Source organism: Mesoplodon mirus (genome assembly GCF_964341445.2).
Source record: "Mesoplodon mirus genome assembly, chromosome: X".
In the NCBI taxonomy this organism is placed as follows: Eukaryota; Metazoa; Chordata; class Mammalia; order Artiodactyla; family Ziphiidae; genus Mesoplodon; species Mesoplodon mirus.
This window is the reverse complement of record NC_138981.1, coordinates 111,861,379-111,882,157: the sequence shown is the minus strand read 5'-3', so window position 1 is coordinate 111,882,157 and position 20,779 is coordinate 111,861,379. Positions and strand designations below refer to the sequence as shown.

The following is a 20,779-nucleotide window of genomic DNA, read 5'->3' as shown; positions in this document are numbered from 1 at the left end:
CTCTTGCAGATGAGGACAGCATTAATTTTCTGAACAAGTTTGCTCCATGTTCTCTCTATGATGACCAGAAGCCTTTTTTTGTTCGTTTGATAGGAAAAGGGACAAACTTGAAGAGCAGGTCCCTCTAACCTATACATCACCTCTGCAAGGATTAATCCCAAATCAGTACAAGCTTATTTTGTCCTTGATATGACTGCTACCCATTCTCAGGCACCCTGTGATGAACACTTCTCATTAAGCATGATTTCAACAATCCCTCTGAGTGTTACTTTAAAAGAGAATGAGGAGTCTTATACTGACCTTCTAAACGTTCTACAAATAATCTCTTCAAGCTCTGGTAAATGCCAATTTTAATGGTGCCATATGATGCCTGTCTTAGTAAAGCAGGAGCGATTCTGCCAGAAAGAAGGAAAGAAAAAGAAAGTCAGTTATACTTAACATGCACTCACAGATTATACATATCTAGACAGCCTACTCACTTCCATCACCCCCCTCATTCCATAAAAACAGCAAAATACGCATTTTTTTCAAGCACCCATGGAACATTCATCAAGAGAGCACATCTAGGTCATGAAACAAACCTCAAAAAATTTAAAATAATTGAAATCATATAGAATATGTTCTCTGACCATAATGGAGTTAAGCTGGAAATCAATAAGGAAAATCCACAAACACTTGGTAATTAAATGATACTTCTAAACAATCCATGGGTGACATGGGTGTATTTTTTAAATACATAGAATTGAATGAAAATGAAAATTCAACCTATTAAAATATGTGGGATGCAACTAAAGCAGTGCTGAGAGAGAAATTTATAGCACAAAATGCTTACATTAGAAAAGAGGGAAAGTCTCAAAATCAATAATCTAAGTTGCTACCCTCAAGAAACTAGAAAAAAAAGAGCAAAATGAACCCAAAGCGAGCAGAAGGAAGTAAATAATAAAGAGCATAAATTAATAAACTTGAAAACAGGAAAATAAAAAAAAATCAATGAAACAAAAAGTTATTTTGAAAAAATCAATAAAACTAATAAACCTCTAGCAAGGGTCCCAGTAGTAAAAAGAGAAATGTCACCAACAGGAATGAAACGGGGAATAGCACTACAATTCTGCAGTCATTAAAAGAATAATAAAGGAATACTATAAACAACCTTATGCCCATAAATTCAACAACTTAGAAGAAATGGACTAATTCATCACAAACTACAAACTACCAAAATTCAATCAAGATGAAATAGATAATCTGAATAATCTCATAATCATTAAAATTTTTTAATTTATAATTTAAAAGTTCCCAAAAAGGAACTCTCCAGGCCCACCCAGATCATTTCACTGGGGAGTTCTACCAAATATTTAATAAATGAATGCCAATCTTTCTTCCAGAAAACAGAAGAGGGAACTCTTCCCAACTCATTTTATGAAGCTAGTATTACCCTGTTAACAAAACCAAAAAAACAGTACAGAAAAGGAAAACTAACTACAAGCCAATATCTCTCATGAACTTAGATGCAAAAATCCTTAACAAAATATCAGCATATTGAATCCAGTAATGTAGAAAAAGTATACACCATTACCCACTTCATAGATTTTTTTTAAAATCAACCTTACTTCCTAGCAGATGCAGATATATCTTCAACCTATCAAGGAGGTACCAGAGCCAAGATTTCACCCTATTTAAGTTCTGCTTATAAACTGGAGACATTCTCACTCATACCTCCTTTGAGATTCTTCCAAACTGCAGAACTATACTTTAGCAGTTATAAATAGAAAGACAGCAGCAGCTCAAACGGTTAAGATTTTAAAATGATGACAAAACATGCATATTTCTGACTTTATTGCTTGCTATCTGAAAAAAATAATCTTGTGATCATCTGTGCCGATAAAAGAACAAGGTGAAACAGATGATCCATGATTCACTTGCTTAAGGATGTAAAACTTGATTTTTTCCCCCAAGTAAACTATCTTTGAAATTAAGTCTAACATAAGTTAATAATAAAACTGATATCCATTCTCTGAGCAATAAACTGGTACCCTAGATGCAGGAGTTGACTAGTAAATTGGCAGCAGATAAACAACACACTGGACAATAAACCACCGACTTATGAATAACCAAAAGATGACGCCCCCCAAAAAATGATGGGTCTCCCGCTCTTTCATTTTGCATTTTCTATTTAAACTGCCAGAATAGTATTTCTTTAAAGAGGAAACATTTTTTTACAAGTCAATATTTGGCAACTCAGGAAGATTATCACAGAAATATATACTGCGAATTGGTGCCGCTATTCACGGTGGCTATGGATGACTCTCAGGAAAACAGGAAAAAGCCAATGCTGCAATGAGATATCCATTTTAAAATGTATCGCTTATAGCCAAATGAACACAAAATCCAAAGCTCAAGATTTACAAGCAAGTGAAATATAAACTGGCACATCAACATTGAATTATAAGTTGAAATGGTGAATATAAAGGGCACAAACAACCAGACAGCTGAAATACATGGCTTCTCAAAAAAGTCTTTCTATTTGTGACGTAAGGAAAGAGTCCAGTCTCACCCTGAATACAGAGCCAATACACCTTCTTCCTTATAGATTCGGAACAAGGCATGAAACATTCCTCGGTATTTTATCTCTTTGAAGCGGACATCAATACTTTGGCCTTGGACTTGAAGTCGCGTTTTGGTCAGGTCCACAGGGAAAGTTCCTGTGAAGGAACACACTCATTTATAAGTTTTCCCAAAGAATCACAGTTAAATTTTGGATGAATTTAAGCCAGTGGTAATTTTTAAAACATAAGACAAAGTTCTTCTTCTAACACCTAGGTCTCTACTTAAATATCACTATCAGAGGACAAGAGTTGTATGTGATAAAGTGAAATGTACTATATCTAGGCAGCAGGATTTGACCCACAGTATAACTGAAACTGTGATATAATAAAGTGCTTTAGGATAGTTCTAATACACTATAAATGCAAAATACTTAAATGTTTTAATTTCATCTGTTAACATACAATCTGGCATTTATCTGTCTCTTCCTTCTGCCCCGCTCCCACCTCAAGTCTCCCTACTTCTCCCTCATAAAATCTCCCCAAATCTTCACCAAGAAAATAGGAAAGCATGGGATTGCTGCTCCACATACTCTTAAATACTATTACAAAGTTTTGTGGGTTTTTTCTTTTACCTGTCTATGAGAAATAGTTTTCTAGTATTATGAAAGATAATGGCAAAGTCCTATTTGGCCTACTCATCTGGGTTCCTTAGGTAATTCAGGACTAACACAAGCACAGTGCTTAGTGGGAAAATTTCTTTAACCAAACTTCTTTCTCTTATTATATCAACACAGAGAAGTGGTCATTACATTGGCAAAATATACTTCAAGGACTATTTCAAGATCTAAAACTAACAAGATGTTTATGCAGCTCTGGTCACTGATGACCATGATATCATAACACCAGACAATATGCCAAGAAAGTCAATAAAAACTATTGGGTTGGGGTCACTTATGAACAGTTTAGAAAAAAAAAATTTGGAAGATGAAAAAACACAATGTAAAAGTATTTCAAAATTAAAATCAAATAGAGAAGAATCTGGTTTGATCTTGGTCAATCTTCTAAAATGGGAAAGAGGTTTGAAAACGGAAATCTGAATACTTACTAAGAAATTTATAAACAACTGAGCACAAAGAAAGGCCACTTGTATAAGACTATAACAGAAACCCCTATCTTATCTAACTCCCTCTATATTTTCATGTGTTTCTTAAGCCTAGCAAATTAACAAATAATTAAACTATCAAAACAGCTTCCTAAAATTGACTTTTCTTAACTTCACTTGCCATAACGTTTGTAGTACTTTTTTTTTAAGGTGTACATCTTTTTTTTTAACATCTTTATTGGAGTATAATTGCTTTACAACAGTGTGTTAGTTTCTGCTGTATAACAAAGTGAATCAGCTCTATGTATACATATATCCCCATATCTCCCCCTTCTTGCATCTCCCTTCCGCCCTCCCTATCCTACCCCTCTAGGTGGTCACAAAGCACCGAGCTGATCTCCCTGTGCTCTGAGGCTGCTTCCTACTAGCTATCTATTTGACATTTGGTAGTGTATATATGTCCATGCCACTCTCTCACTTCGTCCCAGCTTACACTTCCCCTTCCCCGTGTCCCTAAGTCCATTCTCTACATCTACGTCTTTATTCCTGTCCTGCCCCTAGGTTCATCAGAACCATTTTCTTTTTAGATTCCATATATAAAGAAAATATTACTTGATAGCTTTGAGACAACAGTTTTTAAAACAAATAGGGCGGGACTTCCCTGATGGTCCAGTGGTTGAGACTCTGTGCTCCCAATGCAGGGGGCCCAGGTTCGAGCCCTGGTCAGGGAACTAGATCCTGCATGCTGCAACTAAAAGATCCTGCATGCCACAACTAAAGATCCCACATGCCACACAAAGATCCAGCACGTGGCAACGAAGGTCCTGCGTGCTCCAACGAAGGCCCAGTGCAGCCAAATAAATAAATAAATAAATATTTTTTAAAGTACATTACTTTCTTATGATAAATTTTTTTAAAAAATAGGGCAAGCTTCTTTTTGCTTCTTCTCTAGTTTTTACCAAAAATAACGCTACCATATCAATACCCTAAGGAGCAGGTTTCTCAGTTTTCACATTCTTACCAAACTCAGCAACAATAGAGGCAAGGCCGCCATATACGAAGGGTTTCCAATTCAGACCAGACATCTCATGGCTTACAGTGGCACTTTCCTGGTGCTAAAAATAAACACAAATCAGAACAAGGCACAAGAGTGAGGAGCATCTGTTAGTGTATGATCACATAATTTATATCAACAAAATTTGCAAATAAAACAAATGTAGAGAAAAAACCCTACCAAGTGGAATGACAAAAAATGAAGGCTCCTGTTTTATGTGATGATCATGAATGCGTTCTTTACTGCCATTCTGTAGAGGTAAGTGTGCGATTCACTCAAATATCAACCTGTGCCCTTCACGTTCTCTAGTTTCTTTAATGTTATTCCCATCCCCACCCAAAGAAGAGGTTTCATTCCATCCAGCACACCCAATTTAGACATACAACTAGACAATTACAAGTGAAGGAGCCTGGACTTTAAATTATATAGGCTGAGGCATCTCATAAAAGCAGTTCATGGTATTCAGTTAGCTTGATTCAGGTGCAAGGCAGACTGACACCACTACCCTCTCATATTCTTAGTTCTCTCATCTCTCCACTAAATTTTAGGGTTTTATTTCATCTAGCTACTTTCCAGCTACACACAACCTCCCCCCACTAGGCCCAGCGTAAGTTAAGCACATTTTCACCTTCCTTCTGGTTCCCTGAGGAATGGCAGCAATACGGATGATGTCTCTCCTCTCTCTGACATTTAACATACATCCATTAGTGAATCGCCTTTTCCCTGGCCTTTTAAAGCACATATATACAAATATTGTTTTTCTTTGATGTTTGGGTTCTTTAACAATGCATACTACTCCCCATCCCACTCACCTCCTTCCCCATCCTGCCCCCATTAGACCTGTCACCCTCAATATTTTCAGCCTTTTTTTCCAGCCACTCCTAGCTATTTCTCTCTTGGATTTTATTTTTTCCACAGTTCTGCCTTCTAAATCAGTGGTTTTCAAATTTCAATGTGCACCAGAATCATCTAGAAGGCAGATTAAAACATTGACTGCTGGGCTTTACCCTCAGAGTTTTTGATTGGTGGTCTGGGTCTGGCGTGAGAATTTGCAAATTTGCAAATGCTGATACTTCCACGCTTTAAGAACTACTACTCTAGGCATTGTCTACTAAATCCTGGTCCAGCTGGAAGCAATCTATTTCCTGAGGATGGATTCTCAGATTTCTTTTAAATATTCCTTTTTCAGATCTTCATGGTATGCATACTAGTGAATTTCAAAAGCAACTTCAAGTGGTTTAACAGTCAGGAATGAAGACTCTAAAGTCAGACTTGCCTGGGTTTAAATCCTGACATCACCACTTATTAGTTCTGTGACCTTGGGCAAGTTATTTAACCACTGTGTGCCTGAGTTTTCTGAACTGTAAAATGGGAATAATAATAAATACTATATTATAGGGTTGTTGTGAAAATTAAATAATGTATGTAAAACACTTAGAAAAGTACCCGGCACCTAGTTCAACTATTAACTATTATCATTATTACACTTTTGAATAGTTAAGTACTCAAATATACATTTTAACAGATAATACTTACTGCCCACCTCCCCTACTGCCCAATCTGGGGTTAGCACCATTGAATCACAGTCTCTTTTTAGGGGAGACAAGGTTTTGTTTTGTTTCCACATAAGGAATTCTCTGTAACTAAGCACAGAAGAACAATTTTCCAGAGAGGATAGCTAACATGCAGACAAATGTTTTAGAGGCCACAGAAATAATTATGGAAACTTCCTTTCAAACATAGTATGATCAGCCAATCCATCTGACAGAGTCTGCAATAGACAACTCTTTTGGAGGAAAACTGTTGAAAATAACTCTAAAAAGCAAAGTAGGAATAAGCAATTCAATTATCAGTTGCAGCTTGAGATAAGTCTTGGGTACTAAATACTACCTTATGAACATTTTCAGCTATGCCCATATTTTAAGATTACAATTGATAGTAAAACATGACACAAATGATGAGAGGGTAGGCATGGAAAAGCAAGGACCATGGCATATCCCTTCTCTTAAGTTGGGGCAAGGGGGAATGCCCTTTCCATTCACCAATTTAGAGATTGCCCAAAACAGTCAAACATTTCAAATGGCTGCTATACTTGTCTCCAACACTTTCTCTTTATAACTTCTTTCAACTCTTTTCATCACAGAAGAAGCCTGTCTTGACTACCTGCTACCCAGCCTTTTAATAAAGAAGATGTGCTCAGGGTTCAGGGAACAATAATAAATCAATTAAAGGCAGGGGGCAAAGCCACAGCAGGGGCCAGAAAGACCAGTCACAATCTCAGGTCCGTTAGCCCAGTGGTTCTTTAATGAAAATGTTCACGATTCTGGGTTGAACTAAAGAAAATAAGGGCACCTAGTGCCTTTTTCTTCAGCTAAATGTATTTAATGTAAAGGACTATTAGAAGATCATGTTCTTCCTACTCCTGGAGCATTTTTTTAAAATCACCTCTCTTGTATGAAATGTATTAGTAGTTGGTAGCTGATACTGTTTAGTGTTCTTATTTGGCAAAATAAGACTGGCTACCCTACTTTGTGCTCATTTTTGTCATTCTCTATATTACACTTCAATTACTACAGCTGAAAATTGCAGTCACTTTTGTGGGGGCCACATCACACTACTGAATCATTCAAATGTCAGCTAAAACCTTTTACATAAGGCTGTATATATGCATGCATGTTATGTCATACCTATTCCACAGCTGTATAATGCCCTTTTGAGCCTTCATTTATCCCTTCTATATCTTAAATCTCAGGCATACAAATAATGACTAGGATGAGGTTTATCTTCTGGTTGCCCATGTTATTTTCTTTCTTAACTAGGTAAGATCCCTGAAGGCCGACACCATGTCTCACAATGCTTTTTATAACCCCTACAATAGCTGGCACAGAACTGGGTACACACCCATTATTGATAAATACTTGGTTGGTTCCAGTGTGATGTCCTTTATGCATGTATACAGCCTGTATGTAAAAGGTTACAGGGAAAATTTGAAAGTTAACTTACTGGACCTGACCAATGCTACACACTGTACATGACACATTGCTGATCCTCAGAGATTCTCTCCCTACTAATTCTCTCCCCTGGCTTTTGTTGCAGAGAATTACTTGTGTAAAATACCCCAAGCACTCTAAAAATGATTTTGACTTGTGGGGGCTATCCCCAGATATGGGTAAAAGAGTCATATATGAGTTGAAATAGAAATATAGTACCTTAAATGTTTTTATCGTGTTAAGAAGCCAATGAAAAATGCCTTCAAAATGCAGACACGTATTCTGAAGTCTGACTAAGGGAAATCTTATAGCCTAAAGAGTGAGAAGAATATCTAGAACACAAATTGCATAACCCTGTTACACTACTCCAAAGATCTGGTCAGAAAAATGCAGGTGCCATTCTTGCTTTCTCCTTTAAGGAAGAGTAGGCGTTAGAGATTCTCAGATTTAGGAGGTAATAATGGAGAGTCAAGCAAATGTTTATTGAAGGCATACTAAATGCCCAAATGTGCTATGGGTATAAACGTGATGTTTAAAACAAACACACACACATAACATATGTTCTAACGCCAGGACATTATTTATGTTTCCTGGATAATTAAGGAGATGGGTATGGGGATAAAAGTTGTATGAAATACATTTCTTGCCTTTCAAGAGCTTATAAACTGGTGGAAGAAATCAGAGTAGTTCATTAAAGAAAAAAATAAGTGCCAAACTATGTAGCACAAACTATAAGAGCAGGAGAAGCATGGAAAAGGAGACAATCCGTGAAAAGACTTATGGAGATGAGAGAACTTAAAGTGGGCCTTGACAGAGGGCAGGTAGAATCTCAACAGGTATAGGTAAGGAGAGGGTGCGGGGAGGAGAACAGGATGGATAGATACAAATGTGGGGAAAAACACAGCATGTGGAGGCAAGCATCAGTATGGTTTGTTCTCAGAAGGAAGAGTGCAATCTAACTGGAACAGAGAATTATTTTATCTGACTGAAACAATATCAGACAAAAAGTATGATAAGGAACAGGTTAAGTTGAAAGTCCTGAAACCAAAGTGTGTGTGGCAGGGTGGGAGGGATACTGTAAATTTTTGAATAGGGAAGTGACTTGAGGAAATCTACCACATTTAGTTAGCCTACTAGGGCTGCAGACAACCAGTGGATTACAAACAGGAGAGGCAGGGAAACTAGCTTAGGATGGTGTGAAGTAAAGCAGACAAGATGTTTGTTGGCAGTGAGGTTAGAGATAAACTTCTAAAATAGAGACACAAAGGAACTTGATGATGTAGGGAATGAAGGCGAGGGAAGAGTTCATGATGACTTGAAGCATCCCCAGCCTGAAAAAACCAAGGAAACACTGACAGAACACTACAAATGTCCCTGTTACCCTGTCTGAGAAACTAATTCATGTTAATAATGGCTGTCATCCCAATTAGTTAGCTGAACTGCATTTTAATAGATGCCTTCAATGCCTTGACCTCAAGGAGTGGCAGGGGGTAGAAACTGAAGGGGAGCATCTTTCAACAGCATCCGTCACACTAATACAATGGAGGTGTTTGCTTACTCCGCTTACAATCACGGCCGCCGTTGCAAACTTCACCCTTAGAAAAATTAGGATTATTCCAGGAAAGATACCCATTCACCCTCTGGGTAGCAGGATCTTGCCAGTTCCTCAGCTGTCAGAGCGAGTTCGTGGAGAGAAGGGAGGCGCCTGAAGGAGGCGGCCTCCCTGGGGGGTCGAGGAAGCAGGGTTCAATCGAAGAAGAAGTAAAACCACCGATGCCAGAAGAGTGAAAGACAGGGAAGGGACTCAGCTGAGGGGAGAGAGAGACCAAAGGACCGTTAAGCCCCTCCCAGGCCGGGAACCAGGCCAGCCCGGCCCCGCGCGGCCTGGCGCGGCCCAGCCCCGCTCCCCAGCCTGGAAGCCCAGGAGCTCCCCCTCACCTGCTCGAGCTCATCGGACGACTGGGAAGCCGAGGCTCCCACAGTCGGAAGCGCCACTGCAACGCCAACCCGGAAGTATTGGTACCAACGGAAGTAACCAAGTCGTCGCCTCGGCAACGGTGGTACAGCCATTCCAACTCCGCCCCCTCCAAGCCTAAAAGAGAAGGCGCGAAATAAGAGGCGGAAATGACAAGGGTCTTAACGGGGGAGTCGGGCAGGCTGCAGGCGCAAAGGCCCAGACGGGGCAATCTGACTTTAGGGAGGTGCTGGGAGAGGAGGCTAAGACGTGAGAAATTTGACAGCTTCTGCAGCTAACGTGGGTGCAGAGATGTCGCCCCGTCACCGCATCACCACCCACCTCGCGCGTACAAGGACTAGGGAAAGGAGGGGCGGGGTACGAGGGGCGGAGCCAGCAGAGTGAAAGGGCGGAGCGGGGCGCCTGCGAGCAGAGTACCAAAAAGGAGGGAAAGTGAGGGGGCAGGGCAAATGCTTAAAACAAAAGTGGGAAAATGAGGGAAAGGGAGTGAGCGGTATTTAGAGAGGTGCCTGAGCTAGGGGGGAGTGGGGCGGGGGGGGGAGGAGTGGGACAGGGTGGGGGAAGAAATAAAGATCAAATAAGCAAATAACCTCAGCACCAGGTCTGAGGTCGCCAGGTGCTCAAAGCACATGGTTGAGAAAGAGCAAGTTAGAAGCAGAAAAGGGACCATAAAAAGTTCAAGATAAAGAAAATGAAGAGTAGAAATACTAACGGGGGAATCCGAGTTAATCTGCACCTCACAATCAGCCAGCAGATGATGAGAGGGCCTGGTGACCAGCTTCGGGCTCTAGCCCCACCCCAGGAGCCAGAAGGAATAACTTCAAAGCACCATAGGTGATTATGTTAACCAATGGGCTATGTTTTTAAGCCTGTCGCATGAAGGTTCCGTAATCACGCAAGAATACAAAATACTATGGTTTAGACGTTGAGTATAAGTAAAAGTAAGTCAATGCAAGGCCTGTGGCCCTAAATAATTATTTGTTAAATGAATAAATGTTGGGAATACCTTTGTTCCAAAAGGATCTTTCTCAGTTTAGTTCACATCTTGGTTTTTTTCCCCCACTTAAAAATCTATTCAGCTTTTCTGCCTCCGCTGCGGGGATGGCGCCAGTGAAAAAGCTTGTGGTGAAGGGGGACAAAAAAAAGAAGCAGGTCCTGAAGTTTACTCTTGACTGTACCCATCCTGTAGAAGATGGAATCATGGATGCGGCCAATTTTGAGCAGTTTCTTCAGGAAAGAATCAAAGTGAATGGAAAAGCTGGGAATCTCGAAGGAGGTGTTGTAACAATCGAAAGAAGCAAAAGCAAGATCACTGTAACTTCCGAGGTGCCTTTTTCCAAAAGGTATTTGAAATATCTCACCAAAAAATATTTGAAGAAGAATAATCTCCGTGATTGGTTACGCGTAGTTGCTAACAGCAAAGAAAGTTACGAATTACGTTACTTCCAGATTAATCAAGATGAAGAAGAGGAGGAAGATGAGGATTGAAACTCAGTTATCTGGAGTACTTTGTATGAATTCTTAAATAAAATTTAGGAAACAAAATGGTGGCTTTCCTTGTATCTCTGCAGTGTGGATTGAACAGAAAATTGGAAATCATAGTAAAAGGGCTTCACTTGGGCTGCCACTCACTTACTTGTAATTAAACTTTTTTTTCTGCTTGAAAATTTCAATTCTTTTGGTAGAAATACCAAAATGTATAAGTCTCCTTCAAGGGAACTGGCTACTGTTTGACATTGAACAGGTGGATGAGGGCGTGGAGATGTGATTTCAGTTAGTTACTATTTTACACAAAAAGGGGTGGGTCAGTTTCATCTGGTACTTTTCTCAAAGATGGAGGAATACAAATGTGGGAACTCCTGATTCACTGAAAGCAGATCCAGTGACTTGTTTCTGAGGTTCTTTTTTTTGGGAAAGTGGCAGTGTCGATAAGATGCAGGCTTCTGGGGCATTTGTCTTTTCATTTTCTGATTACAAATTACTCTTGATGGACACAGTTACTATGTATGTTAATCCTTTTTCTTCCTGTAGAAATAAAATGTCCTTTTGCTTCGCATATTCTACACCTCGGGAAAGGGTCTGGAGAGCGACTGTAAAAGTCACAGGTGTTCAATTAAGGAAAGGTCTACAAAATACGAATTTGTAAATAATCATTGTTTCTGCAAGTCTTTGCACCAAGCTGTCACTTTGAACCCCACCAGGGGGAGCTGGAGATGAGGAATAGTGGAGCTTCCAAAGGTGGGTGTCGGTGAGGTTCCCTGGGGTCTGGATCAGAATCCCAGAGTTCTGGAGTCTTACCACGGGGGCAGGTGTGGAAGAGAGGGGCCTGGGAGACAGCTCAGGGTGAAGAGAAGTGTTGAGATGCCCAGGGAGTAGTCCCTTTCACACCATTTAGGCCACAGCTGGGCTTAAAAGTCATTCTACAAATACGTTAAGCAGGGCGAAACTGAAAGGGCTTCCCACGATATTGGGGGTTCCGCTGTATGTGTAGAGGCTAGAGATCTGTGAAAGGTCATTAATGAGATCATAAAGATGTGATTGTTGCTGACAGAATATCAAGAGTGACTTTGAGAAGAGACCCTGATGCCTTATGGTGCCCTCTAAAATTTAAATTTTACAGGAATGTCTGCATTGTTTTAAGATTACGTGGTATCAAATTCAGGTCTTTCAAGAGCTTGCCTAGGGTGCCTTTCCACACCTGAAATTCTTGTGACCTTGCTAGTTGCATAGCTGGAAATTAAATGTTTTGTGTCATACCTTGGCTCCAATTTAGCATTTGGTGCTCCTTGGGTTGAATTTAACGTGTTGAGGCTTTGTAATTTCATTTGTGGTAAAGGCTCTAGCACTTTCTATTTCTATGCAAATTTCTTGAAGCAGAACTGTTTGCATTTTCTCTGCCCTAGAGAAGGCATTGTTTCTTTCAAATTTAACTGAGGCATCAGTTGCTCTTTGGTGCTATCCATTACCATGGTCATTAACTTTGTTAGCAAGTTTGTGACTTGGGTTTGCAAATTTTACTTGTTTGTTGCATTGATGTTCCCTTGTAGTAATTCTTAGTTTGGCTGTAAAAAAAATTAGCCCTGGGCTGAAATTAGCATAAGTTTCTTTTTTTAAAAAACTATTCCCAGAATTTAAAACTTGTAATAAAATTGAAACTTTTTGGTTTTTCTATGCCTTTTGAACTCTTGTATTTTGACCTTTGATCACATTTTATATTAAAGTGGCTAACACATGGCTACAAAAAGAATCTATTCAGGCAGCACACATAGTATTAGCTGACATTATGGAATGCTTACCAAGGGTGCTGCCAAGAGCTTCATGTGCGCACAACTACCCTATGAGACAGGTGCTATTATTTCCCCCTTTTGATAGATGAGAAAACTGAGGTCTTAAGAAGTTAAGACCTCAAATTCAGTTCTGACTTCAGAGCCCAGGCTCTTAACCACTGCTATACTGCTTACACCTTTAATAATACCCTTGTTACCTTCAGAAACTTCCTTACTAAATATAGAGATAATGAGAGAAACCCATACATGCATTCCAAAATGCAAATACCCTTAAATTTACGTCTCAGCAAAGTACTCCCTTTCAGCCACACTAAGGGGGTTGTAGCTTAGAGTCTTTCTTATTTGGAAGGACTATACTCTCTCCAGTGACATGAATTGTATGTCCAGCTGTGGCTGTGGCCTGGGCCTGTCCCTCACATCCACGTTGCTCAACCTTGTAGAATTTTGGTTCTCTTTGTGACCAAATCACTATCTTAGCTTTTCTATGAGACTGCACTGCACTTTTGTCTCCTCAGCCACTGCCACTACCAGCTAATCTCACCAACCACCTAGGTAAATTTTGTTAAAAAGGAGCACTGTTTTCAAATGACTTATTTTAAAAGATCTACAATAGATGAATTTAAAAATAGCATTATAAACACATAGCACACTTTTATTTAACACATTTTCAGTTTGCTTAGTTTGTTTCCAACATTATCGCCTTCTATTTGTAGTCTCTACCACACAGACCAATATTTGATTAGCCTCTGTCTTGTGTTATGCTCAAATTCTGATCTCTCCAAGAGATAAGCTGTTCAAGAGAATAGAATCCTCGAATCTTCAAGTTGGAAGGAGATTTAGCGGTCCCTTCTACAATATTCATTATAGACAGTTGTCCGGTCCCTGCTGGAATGCTTCCAGTGTAAGTATAGATCACAAGTCAGCCCCTTACACTCTTTGACAACTCTGAACACTCTCACTTATGTTGAACCAAAACGTGCTTTCATCTTTCTACTCTCCCAAGAGAAACATCTGGTCTTAAAAAATGAAAAGAGAATTTTATTTGGAGTCAGAATACCTTTTTTTATTAATTGAGGTGAAGTTCACGTCACTAATACAATATTACATCAATTATATCGCAATAAAACTGGGGAAAAAACAAATTAAATTGAGAACATTTTTATTTTCATTAAAAGACACGATTAAGAGAGCAAAAAGGCAAGCTCCAGGCTGGGAGAAGAGATTTTTAATCATGTATCCCACAACATCTCATATCCAGTATAAATAACTCCTAAACTCAGTGATCAAAAGACAGGCAACTCATTTTTTTAATCGGAAAAATACTTGAAAGACACTTCATAAAAGAGTCGATCCAAATGACCAATAAGCATATGAAAAAGTGCTGAACATTATTAGTCATCTAGAAAATTAAAATTAAAATCACACTGCACACGCACCAGCATGGCCGAAGTTAAAAGGACTGTCAAAACAAGAGGTTCGGTGGAAAGCATTTCAAATTCTCATACACTGCTGGTGGGAGGACCTATTAGTTCTCTATTGTTGTGCTAAAGAAAATTGCCACAAATTCAGTGGCTTAAAACATCACACATTTACTGTCTCTTAGTTTCTGCAGGTCAGGAGTTCCAGGCGTGACTTGACTGGGTCCTTGGGCTCTGAGTCTCACAAGATTGCAATCAATGTGTCAGCCAGACTGTGTTTTTATTTTGAGACTTAACTGGGGAAGAATTCACTTCCAAGCTCACTCAGGTTGTTGCAGAATTCACTTCTATGCAGCTGTACCACTAGGGCTTCAGTTTCTTGCTGACTGTTGGCCAGAGGCCACTCTCAGCCCCTGAAGCAGTCCCCAGTTTCCCACGATGTGGCCCTCTCCATAGGCAGTTCACAGTACGGCCACTTGCTTCTTCCAGGCCAGCAGGAGACAAGATCCTAAGATGTGGTTTTATCCACGCAGAATATAGTGGGACTATTATTTTCTGTGATAAAGGACTATACCTATTTTTGAAAGTACAATAGCTTCATTTTTCTGATTATAAAAAAGTACATAGTCATTATAAAACATTTGAACTGTATACAAAAGTGGAAAGAAGGTATAAATTACCTGAAAGCCAAACATCCAAAGACTACTCCTCTTAACAGTGTGGAGCACCTCCTTCTAGTCCTCTTTCTATGCCTACACACGTGCTTATACTATCACTCTTGTGATTTGCATGTTCCTGTCACAAGTTCCTGTGGGGTGGCCTCGAGCTAAAGTCAGTGTTTCCGGCTACCTCTAATTTATGGTCCCTCTATATTTCCCCGGTTTTAAAAGTCCCCGGTTTTAAAAGTTATGCCTCTTTATGGAGGAAAAAGGAAAATACAAAAACATATATTACAAAAGGAGTAAAAATAAAATGTAAACGTCATCCCCACTACCCAGATACTGGCATTAACATTTCTATGTGTTTCTTTCCAGTCTTTCCGTCTTTTCTATAACTGTATACATGCCACATAAACCTTGCCTTACCTCCAGCCTCCTTGTAGACCTTGCTCTCTCACTCTCCGCCCCCTTGCTGATCCTGGAGAGCCAACTTCTCCCTTTCTTATTAACTTCATGTTCTTTCCAGGCTACCAAAGGAAGAAAATCCTCTTCTAACCCTGTGACACCCCCTAGATATTGCCCGATCACCTTCCATTCATAGCCGTTTTAAAAAATTTAACATTTTATTTAACCCAATATAACCAAAATAATATCATTTCAGAATGTAATCAATATAAAAAGTATTAATGAGATGTTTTACAGTTTCTTTTTATACTAAGTTCTTGTATATTTTACACTCACAACTCATCTCAGACTAGATATATTTCAAATACTCAATAGTCACGTGTGGCAATCTGACCACCGTACTGGACAGCAGAGATCTAACTTTATGCTCCACCTGATAGATTATCACATACCTTCTCCAGCATCCACCCACCCCAAAGAATCATCTAGCTCACTTGGCTGCATCAACATCACCGGATGTTGTTAGAAATGAAGAATTTCAGGCCCCACAAAGACTTGTTTAAATTAGAATCTGCATTCTAACACTATCCCCAGGTGATTCATTTGCATACAAAACTTAGAAGTCTGTTCTACCTCCTGTTAAACACTTCCAGTAGCGTGAAACTCACTATCTCATCCCCAAGGAAGCCCTTTCCATTTTTAAATGGTTCCAATTATTAGAAATACATTTGTCCTTCCTTTATTGAGGATTCCCTATAAGCCCAGCATTATGCTAAGCACTTCACATGAATTATCTCGTTTAAGCCCAGCACTCTATGTGATAGTGTAATGTTGTCTCCTTTTGTCATTGCTGCTGCTGTTGTTGTTGTTTATGGTAAAATATATATAACATAAGTTAACCTTTTAACCATTTTTAAGTGTACAATTCAGGGCATTAAGTACATTCACAATGTGCAACCACCACCACTATCCATTTCCAGAACTTTCCATTATCCCAAACAGAAGCTCATTAAACAATCACTTCCCCTTCTCCTCTCTCTGCAGCCCCTAATTACCATTATTCTTTCTGTCTCTCTGAATTCGACTCTTCTAGATACGTCATATAAGTGAAACCATACGATATTTGTCCTTTTGTGTCTGGTTTATTTCATTTAGCATAATGGTTTCAATGTTAATCCATGTTGTACGCTATATCAGAAATTCCTTCCTTCATACAATAATTATTCCATTGTATGTATGTACCACATATTGTTTATCCATTCATCTGTTGATGGGCATTTGGGTTGTTTCCACCTTTTGGTTACTGTGAATAATGCTGCTTTGAACATTGGTGTACAACAAACTGTTTGACTCCTTGCTTTGAATTCTATTGGGTATACACCTAGGAGTGGAATTGCTGGGCTATATGGTAATTCCATAATTAACTTTTTAAGGAAATGCCAAACTGTTTTCCACAGCAGCTGCATCATTTTTTCATAGTCTTTTTTAAAAAAAAGAACAGTCATTGTGACTAAATTTCTGATCAGAACATTTTAAAAACATGCTCTTTTAAGAAAACTGGAGTATAGAGACAAAGAAGATTTTTGTAAAAACCTCTAATCCCATTATCTCATAAAACTCTTCACATATTGATAACGTTCTTCCAGGATTTCTTTTTGTGACAATTATTTCTTAAAATAAAGGTTTTGTTTGTTACCATGGAATTCTAAACATGTTTTTGAAGGAATAATATCTTAGAGATATACTTGTCTTAAATATATACCATTTTTCAAATAATATGCATCCATCAGAAATTATGTTTATGAGAACTATGTAATAATAATAATAAACTCTACCTTCTATTGACTACCATATTCCACAAACCTTTCACATGCTGACTCTATTCCTTACAACAACCCTGTTTATAATTTACCACTGATGGGCCAGATTTCACCAGCTGTGTGGTCTTGGATAAGTACCCATCCTCCCTGTTCCTAAGTTTCCTCTCCTGTGAAAAGAACACTCCTGCTAGCACCCACCTCCTGAGTTACTGAGCATTCAAATGTGATGATCCACATAAGGCATTTGGAACAGAGCCTGGTGCACCACAAGCATTCCAGACATGTCTTTTCACCAAGTAAATTCCAGGTCCCCTGAAAATTTAAACATGAAAAAGAAAATCTAACCATGACAGTACTAGAAGAAAATGCAAGTGAACATTTTTATAATCCTGGGCTGAGCAAGACCTTCTAAGCATGCTATCAGAGGCAGAGACACTAAAAGCAAAGGATTATTAGAACTTACCTCACAATAAAAATCATTTCTGAATGGCAGAAAACACCAAAAAGTTAGAAGATGAGCAATAATTTGGGGAAAAATTATAACAAATTTGACGGACTAAAAGCTCTTTAATATACCATGAGCTTCATAACTTAAAAAAATACAAACACTTAAAGATATTTCCCTAGAAAAATAGGTAAAAGATATAAACAGCAAAGCAAGACAGTCTGATGTGGCCAATTTATCTGTGGAGACATTTTAGTGAGCCCTATTGACACAGCTGCTCCAATGCAGCCGCTGTTTCCCACTGTGTCCCATCCCAAGGCACAGTGCACTCTCCCAGTCTGCCCTCTCTCCTCACCTCCAGTCCACAGGACTTTCACTTTCTACCTTAGTTAGTCCTTTCTGCATTGCTTACATTTTCTTTTACAAAACTGTTCCTTCTAATCAGAAAAAATGAAAAGAAAACAAAAGCCAAATCATCTTTAAAAAGGAGATTTTATGATATTAAATATATTTGCATACTCAAATCCTGAAAGTTAAAATTTCGTTGAGCAATTTTCCTCTATAGTCTGGAGCTGAGGATTAGGAATCTTGTGTTCCAAATGCCTTCCTTCCCTATACTATATCTATGTATACATATACATATATATATATATATATATATATATATATACATCTAGATATATAGATGTCTATATCTATATCAGATTCATTCATTCATTCACTGATAGGTACCTACAGGCACTCACTGTGTGCCAGGCACTGTGCTGGGCATGGGGATCTAGCAGTGAACTACAAACATTCCCTGCCTCCATGGAGCAGACAGTCTGGTTGGGGGAAGAGCAGGCAAAAAGGAAGTAAATATTCAGGTTAATAACACTGTCGAGTGTGAGGAATAATGAAGCAGGGAAAGAACACAGAGAATGGCAGGGGCTGCTGTTTTACATTAAGTGGTCAGGAAGGCCTCTCTAATGAGGTGATATTTGAGGAGAGGTGTGAAGGAGGTGAGGGAGTGAGCTATAAGGATCTCTGAGAACGTTCCAGGCAAAGAGAACGGCAACAGCAAATGGCCCTAAGCAGGAGTGACCCTGGTGTGTTTGAGGAACATCAAGTTCACCAGGGTGGCTGGAGCAGAGGGATGAAGGGGGACAGCAGTTGGAGATGAGGTCAGAAAGGTAACAGGGGTCGGGGAGACCAGGTAGGACTGTAATATCCTGGTAAAGACTTTGGATTTTATTCTAAGAGTCTGGGAAAGTTGATGTTATCAGGAAAAAGCAAGACTACAAAAAAGCAGAAGTGTCTATTCTTTACATTTTTTAATGAAAAAGAGAGTAATTTCCATTAAAACAAATGTCTCCTGGTTATTTGTGATTACAGACCAAATGGTGCCCAATCCCCAACCATTTTTCACTGCCCCATGACTGAGACCTGTGCCTCAAATTGGCAGGAGTTACCAATAGGGAAATCTCATGTTTGGGTGTTATGAGGAAAGAGTTCACACAGCAGGCTTGGCGACTTACTCCTTGCATGTCTCCAAGAGAACCATGATTGACCCTTAGCCAACCCATGAGAATATGTCTGTCAGAGTATTCTTTATATCACCAATGGATTGACGATTTTGTTGTGTACACCTGGAGTAATAGACATTGCTGTACCATCTTGTTAGGGTTGCTTTGCACAAATATCAAGCTTGATGATGTGAACCTGTTTTCATTGCTGGAGTCAACAAGAATGTTAGAGTCCTGAGTTTTCTGGTCATGGCCAGTTGTTAACAAGATGTGCATATGTGACCAACTCTCCCATCATTGGGCATAGATATTCCACACATATTCCTGGAGTTCACTGCTACAAGAAATCGAAAGGGAAATTAGAAAATATTTTGAACTAAATGAAAAATGAAAACAACAAAACCGTGGGATGCAGCTCAAGCAGTATTTATAGCACAAAATCCCTATATAGGAAAAGAAGAAAGGCCTCAAATCAATGACCCTAACTTTGATCTTAGGAAATTAGAAAAATAAGAACAAATTAAATTCAGAGTAAGCAGAAGAAGGGACATAATAAAGTTAAGGGCAGAAATCAGGGAAATAGAAAATAGAGAAAATCAATGAACCAAAAGCTGGTTCTTTGAGAAGATCAATAAAACGTATACACCTGTATCCAGACTGATCAGGAAAAAAGAGAGAAGACATAAATTACCAATATCAGAAATGAGAGACATGTCCTCCAGACAGTAAAACAATAATAAGAAAATACTATGAAAAACAAGCAATAAAGAAAATTTAGATAAATTGAACTTCATCAGAATTTTTTAAAATTTGTGAATTAAAGGACACTACCAAAAAAGTGAAAAAATAACTCACAGAAAGGGAGAAAATATTTGCAAGTCATATATCCGATAACAGGTTAGTATCTAGACAAAGAACTCTCACAATTCAACAAAATTTAAATAATCCAATTAAAAAGTGTATATCACCAGGGAAGGAGAAGGACATTATATTGATATGATTATTAAAAGGGGGATAAATTTTACAAAAGGACATATAATACTAAACATTTACACACCTGATAACAGAGCTTCAAGAGACATGAAGCATAACCAGAATTGAAATAAAAAATAAACAAAAACACACAGAGATTTCAACACACCTGTCAATAATTGATAGTGAAAGTAGACAGAAAATCAGTAAGGCTATAGAAGAGTTAACACTATACCAAGTTGACCTAACTGGCTTTTATAAAACATTCCAATCAACAACAGATACATTCTTTTCATGGCCAGGGAACATTCACCAGAATAGACCATTTTCTGGGCCATAAAACAATTCACAACACATTTAAAAGTATTAAAATTAATACACATTACTGTATATAAAATAGATAACTAATAAGAACCTACTGTATAGCTCAGGGATCTCTACTCAATACCCTGTAATGACCTATATGGGGATAGAATATAAAAAAGAGTGGATATGTGTATATGTATAACTGATTAACTTTGCTGTACAGCAGAAACTAACACAACATTGTAAATCAACTATATTCCAATAAGGGACTTCCCTGGCAGTCCAGTGGTTAAGACTT

At 38.7% G+C, this 20,779-nt stretch overlaps 2 protein-coding genes across 5 annotated transcripts in view; one reads left to right on the top strand and one right to left on the bottom strand.

The window, feature by feature from the left end:
* Positions 1-9,759, bottom strand: part of SLC25A14 (solute carrier family 25 member 14) — a gene marked incomplete at its 5' end in the record, with an annotated part of 36,757 nt that extends 26,998 nt beyond the window's left edge. For 2 of the 4 annotated variants that reach the window (XM_082609175.1, XM_082609173.1), the window contains 5 exons: positions 301-395; positions 2,552-2,699; positions 4,667-4,760; positions 9,248-9,497; positions 9,628-9,684. In XM_082609175.1, coding sequence (XP_082465301.1) covers positions 301-395; positions 2,552-2,699; positions 4,667-4,760; positions 9,248-9,322 — 412 coding nt within the window. Of the gene's footprint in view, positions 1-300; positions 396-2,551; positions 2,700-4,666; positions 4,761-9,247; positions 9,498-9,627 lie in introns of all 4 variants that reach the window. The other 2 variants (XM_082609174.1, XM_082609172.1) reach the window with 2 other exon arrangements.
* Positions 9,760-10,765: 1,006 nt separating this feature from the next.
* On the top strand, positions 10,766-11,191 carry LOC309796702 (large ribosomal subunit protein eL22-like; the record flags this gene model as incomplete). The annotated part of the gene is made up of 1 exon (XM_082609956.1): positions 10,766-11,191. One exon carries the CDS (start codon positions 10,766-10,768, stop codon positions 11,150-11,152), a length of 387 nt encoding a protein of 128 aa, XP_082466082.1. The 3' UTR covers positions 11,153-11,191.
* Between the last annotated feature and the right edge of the window lie 9,588 nt (positions 11,192-20,779).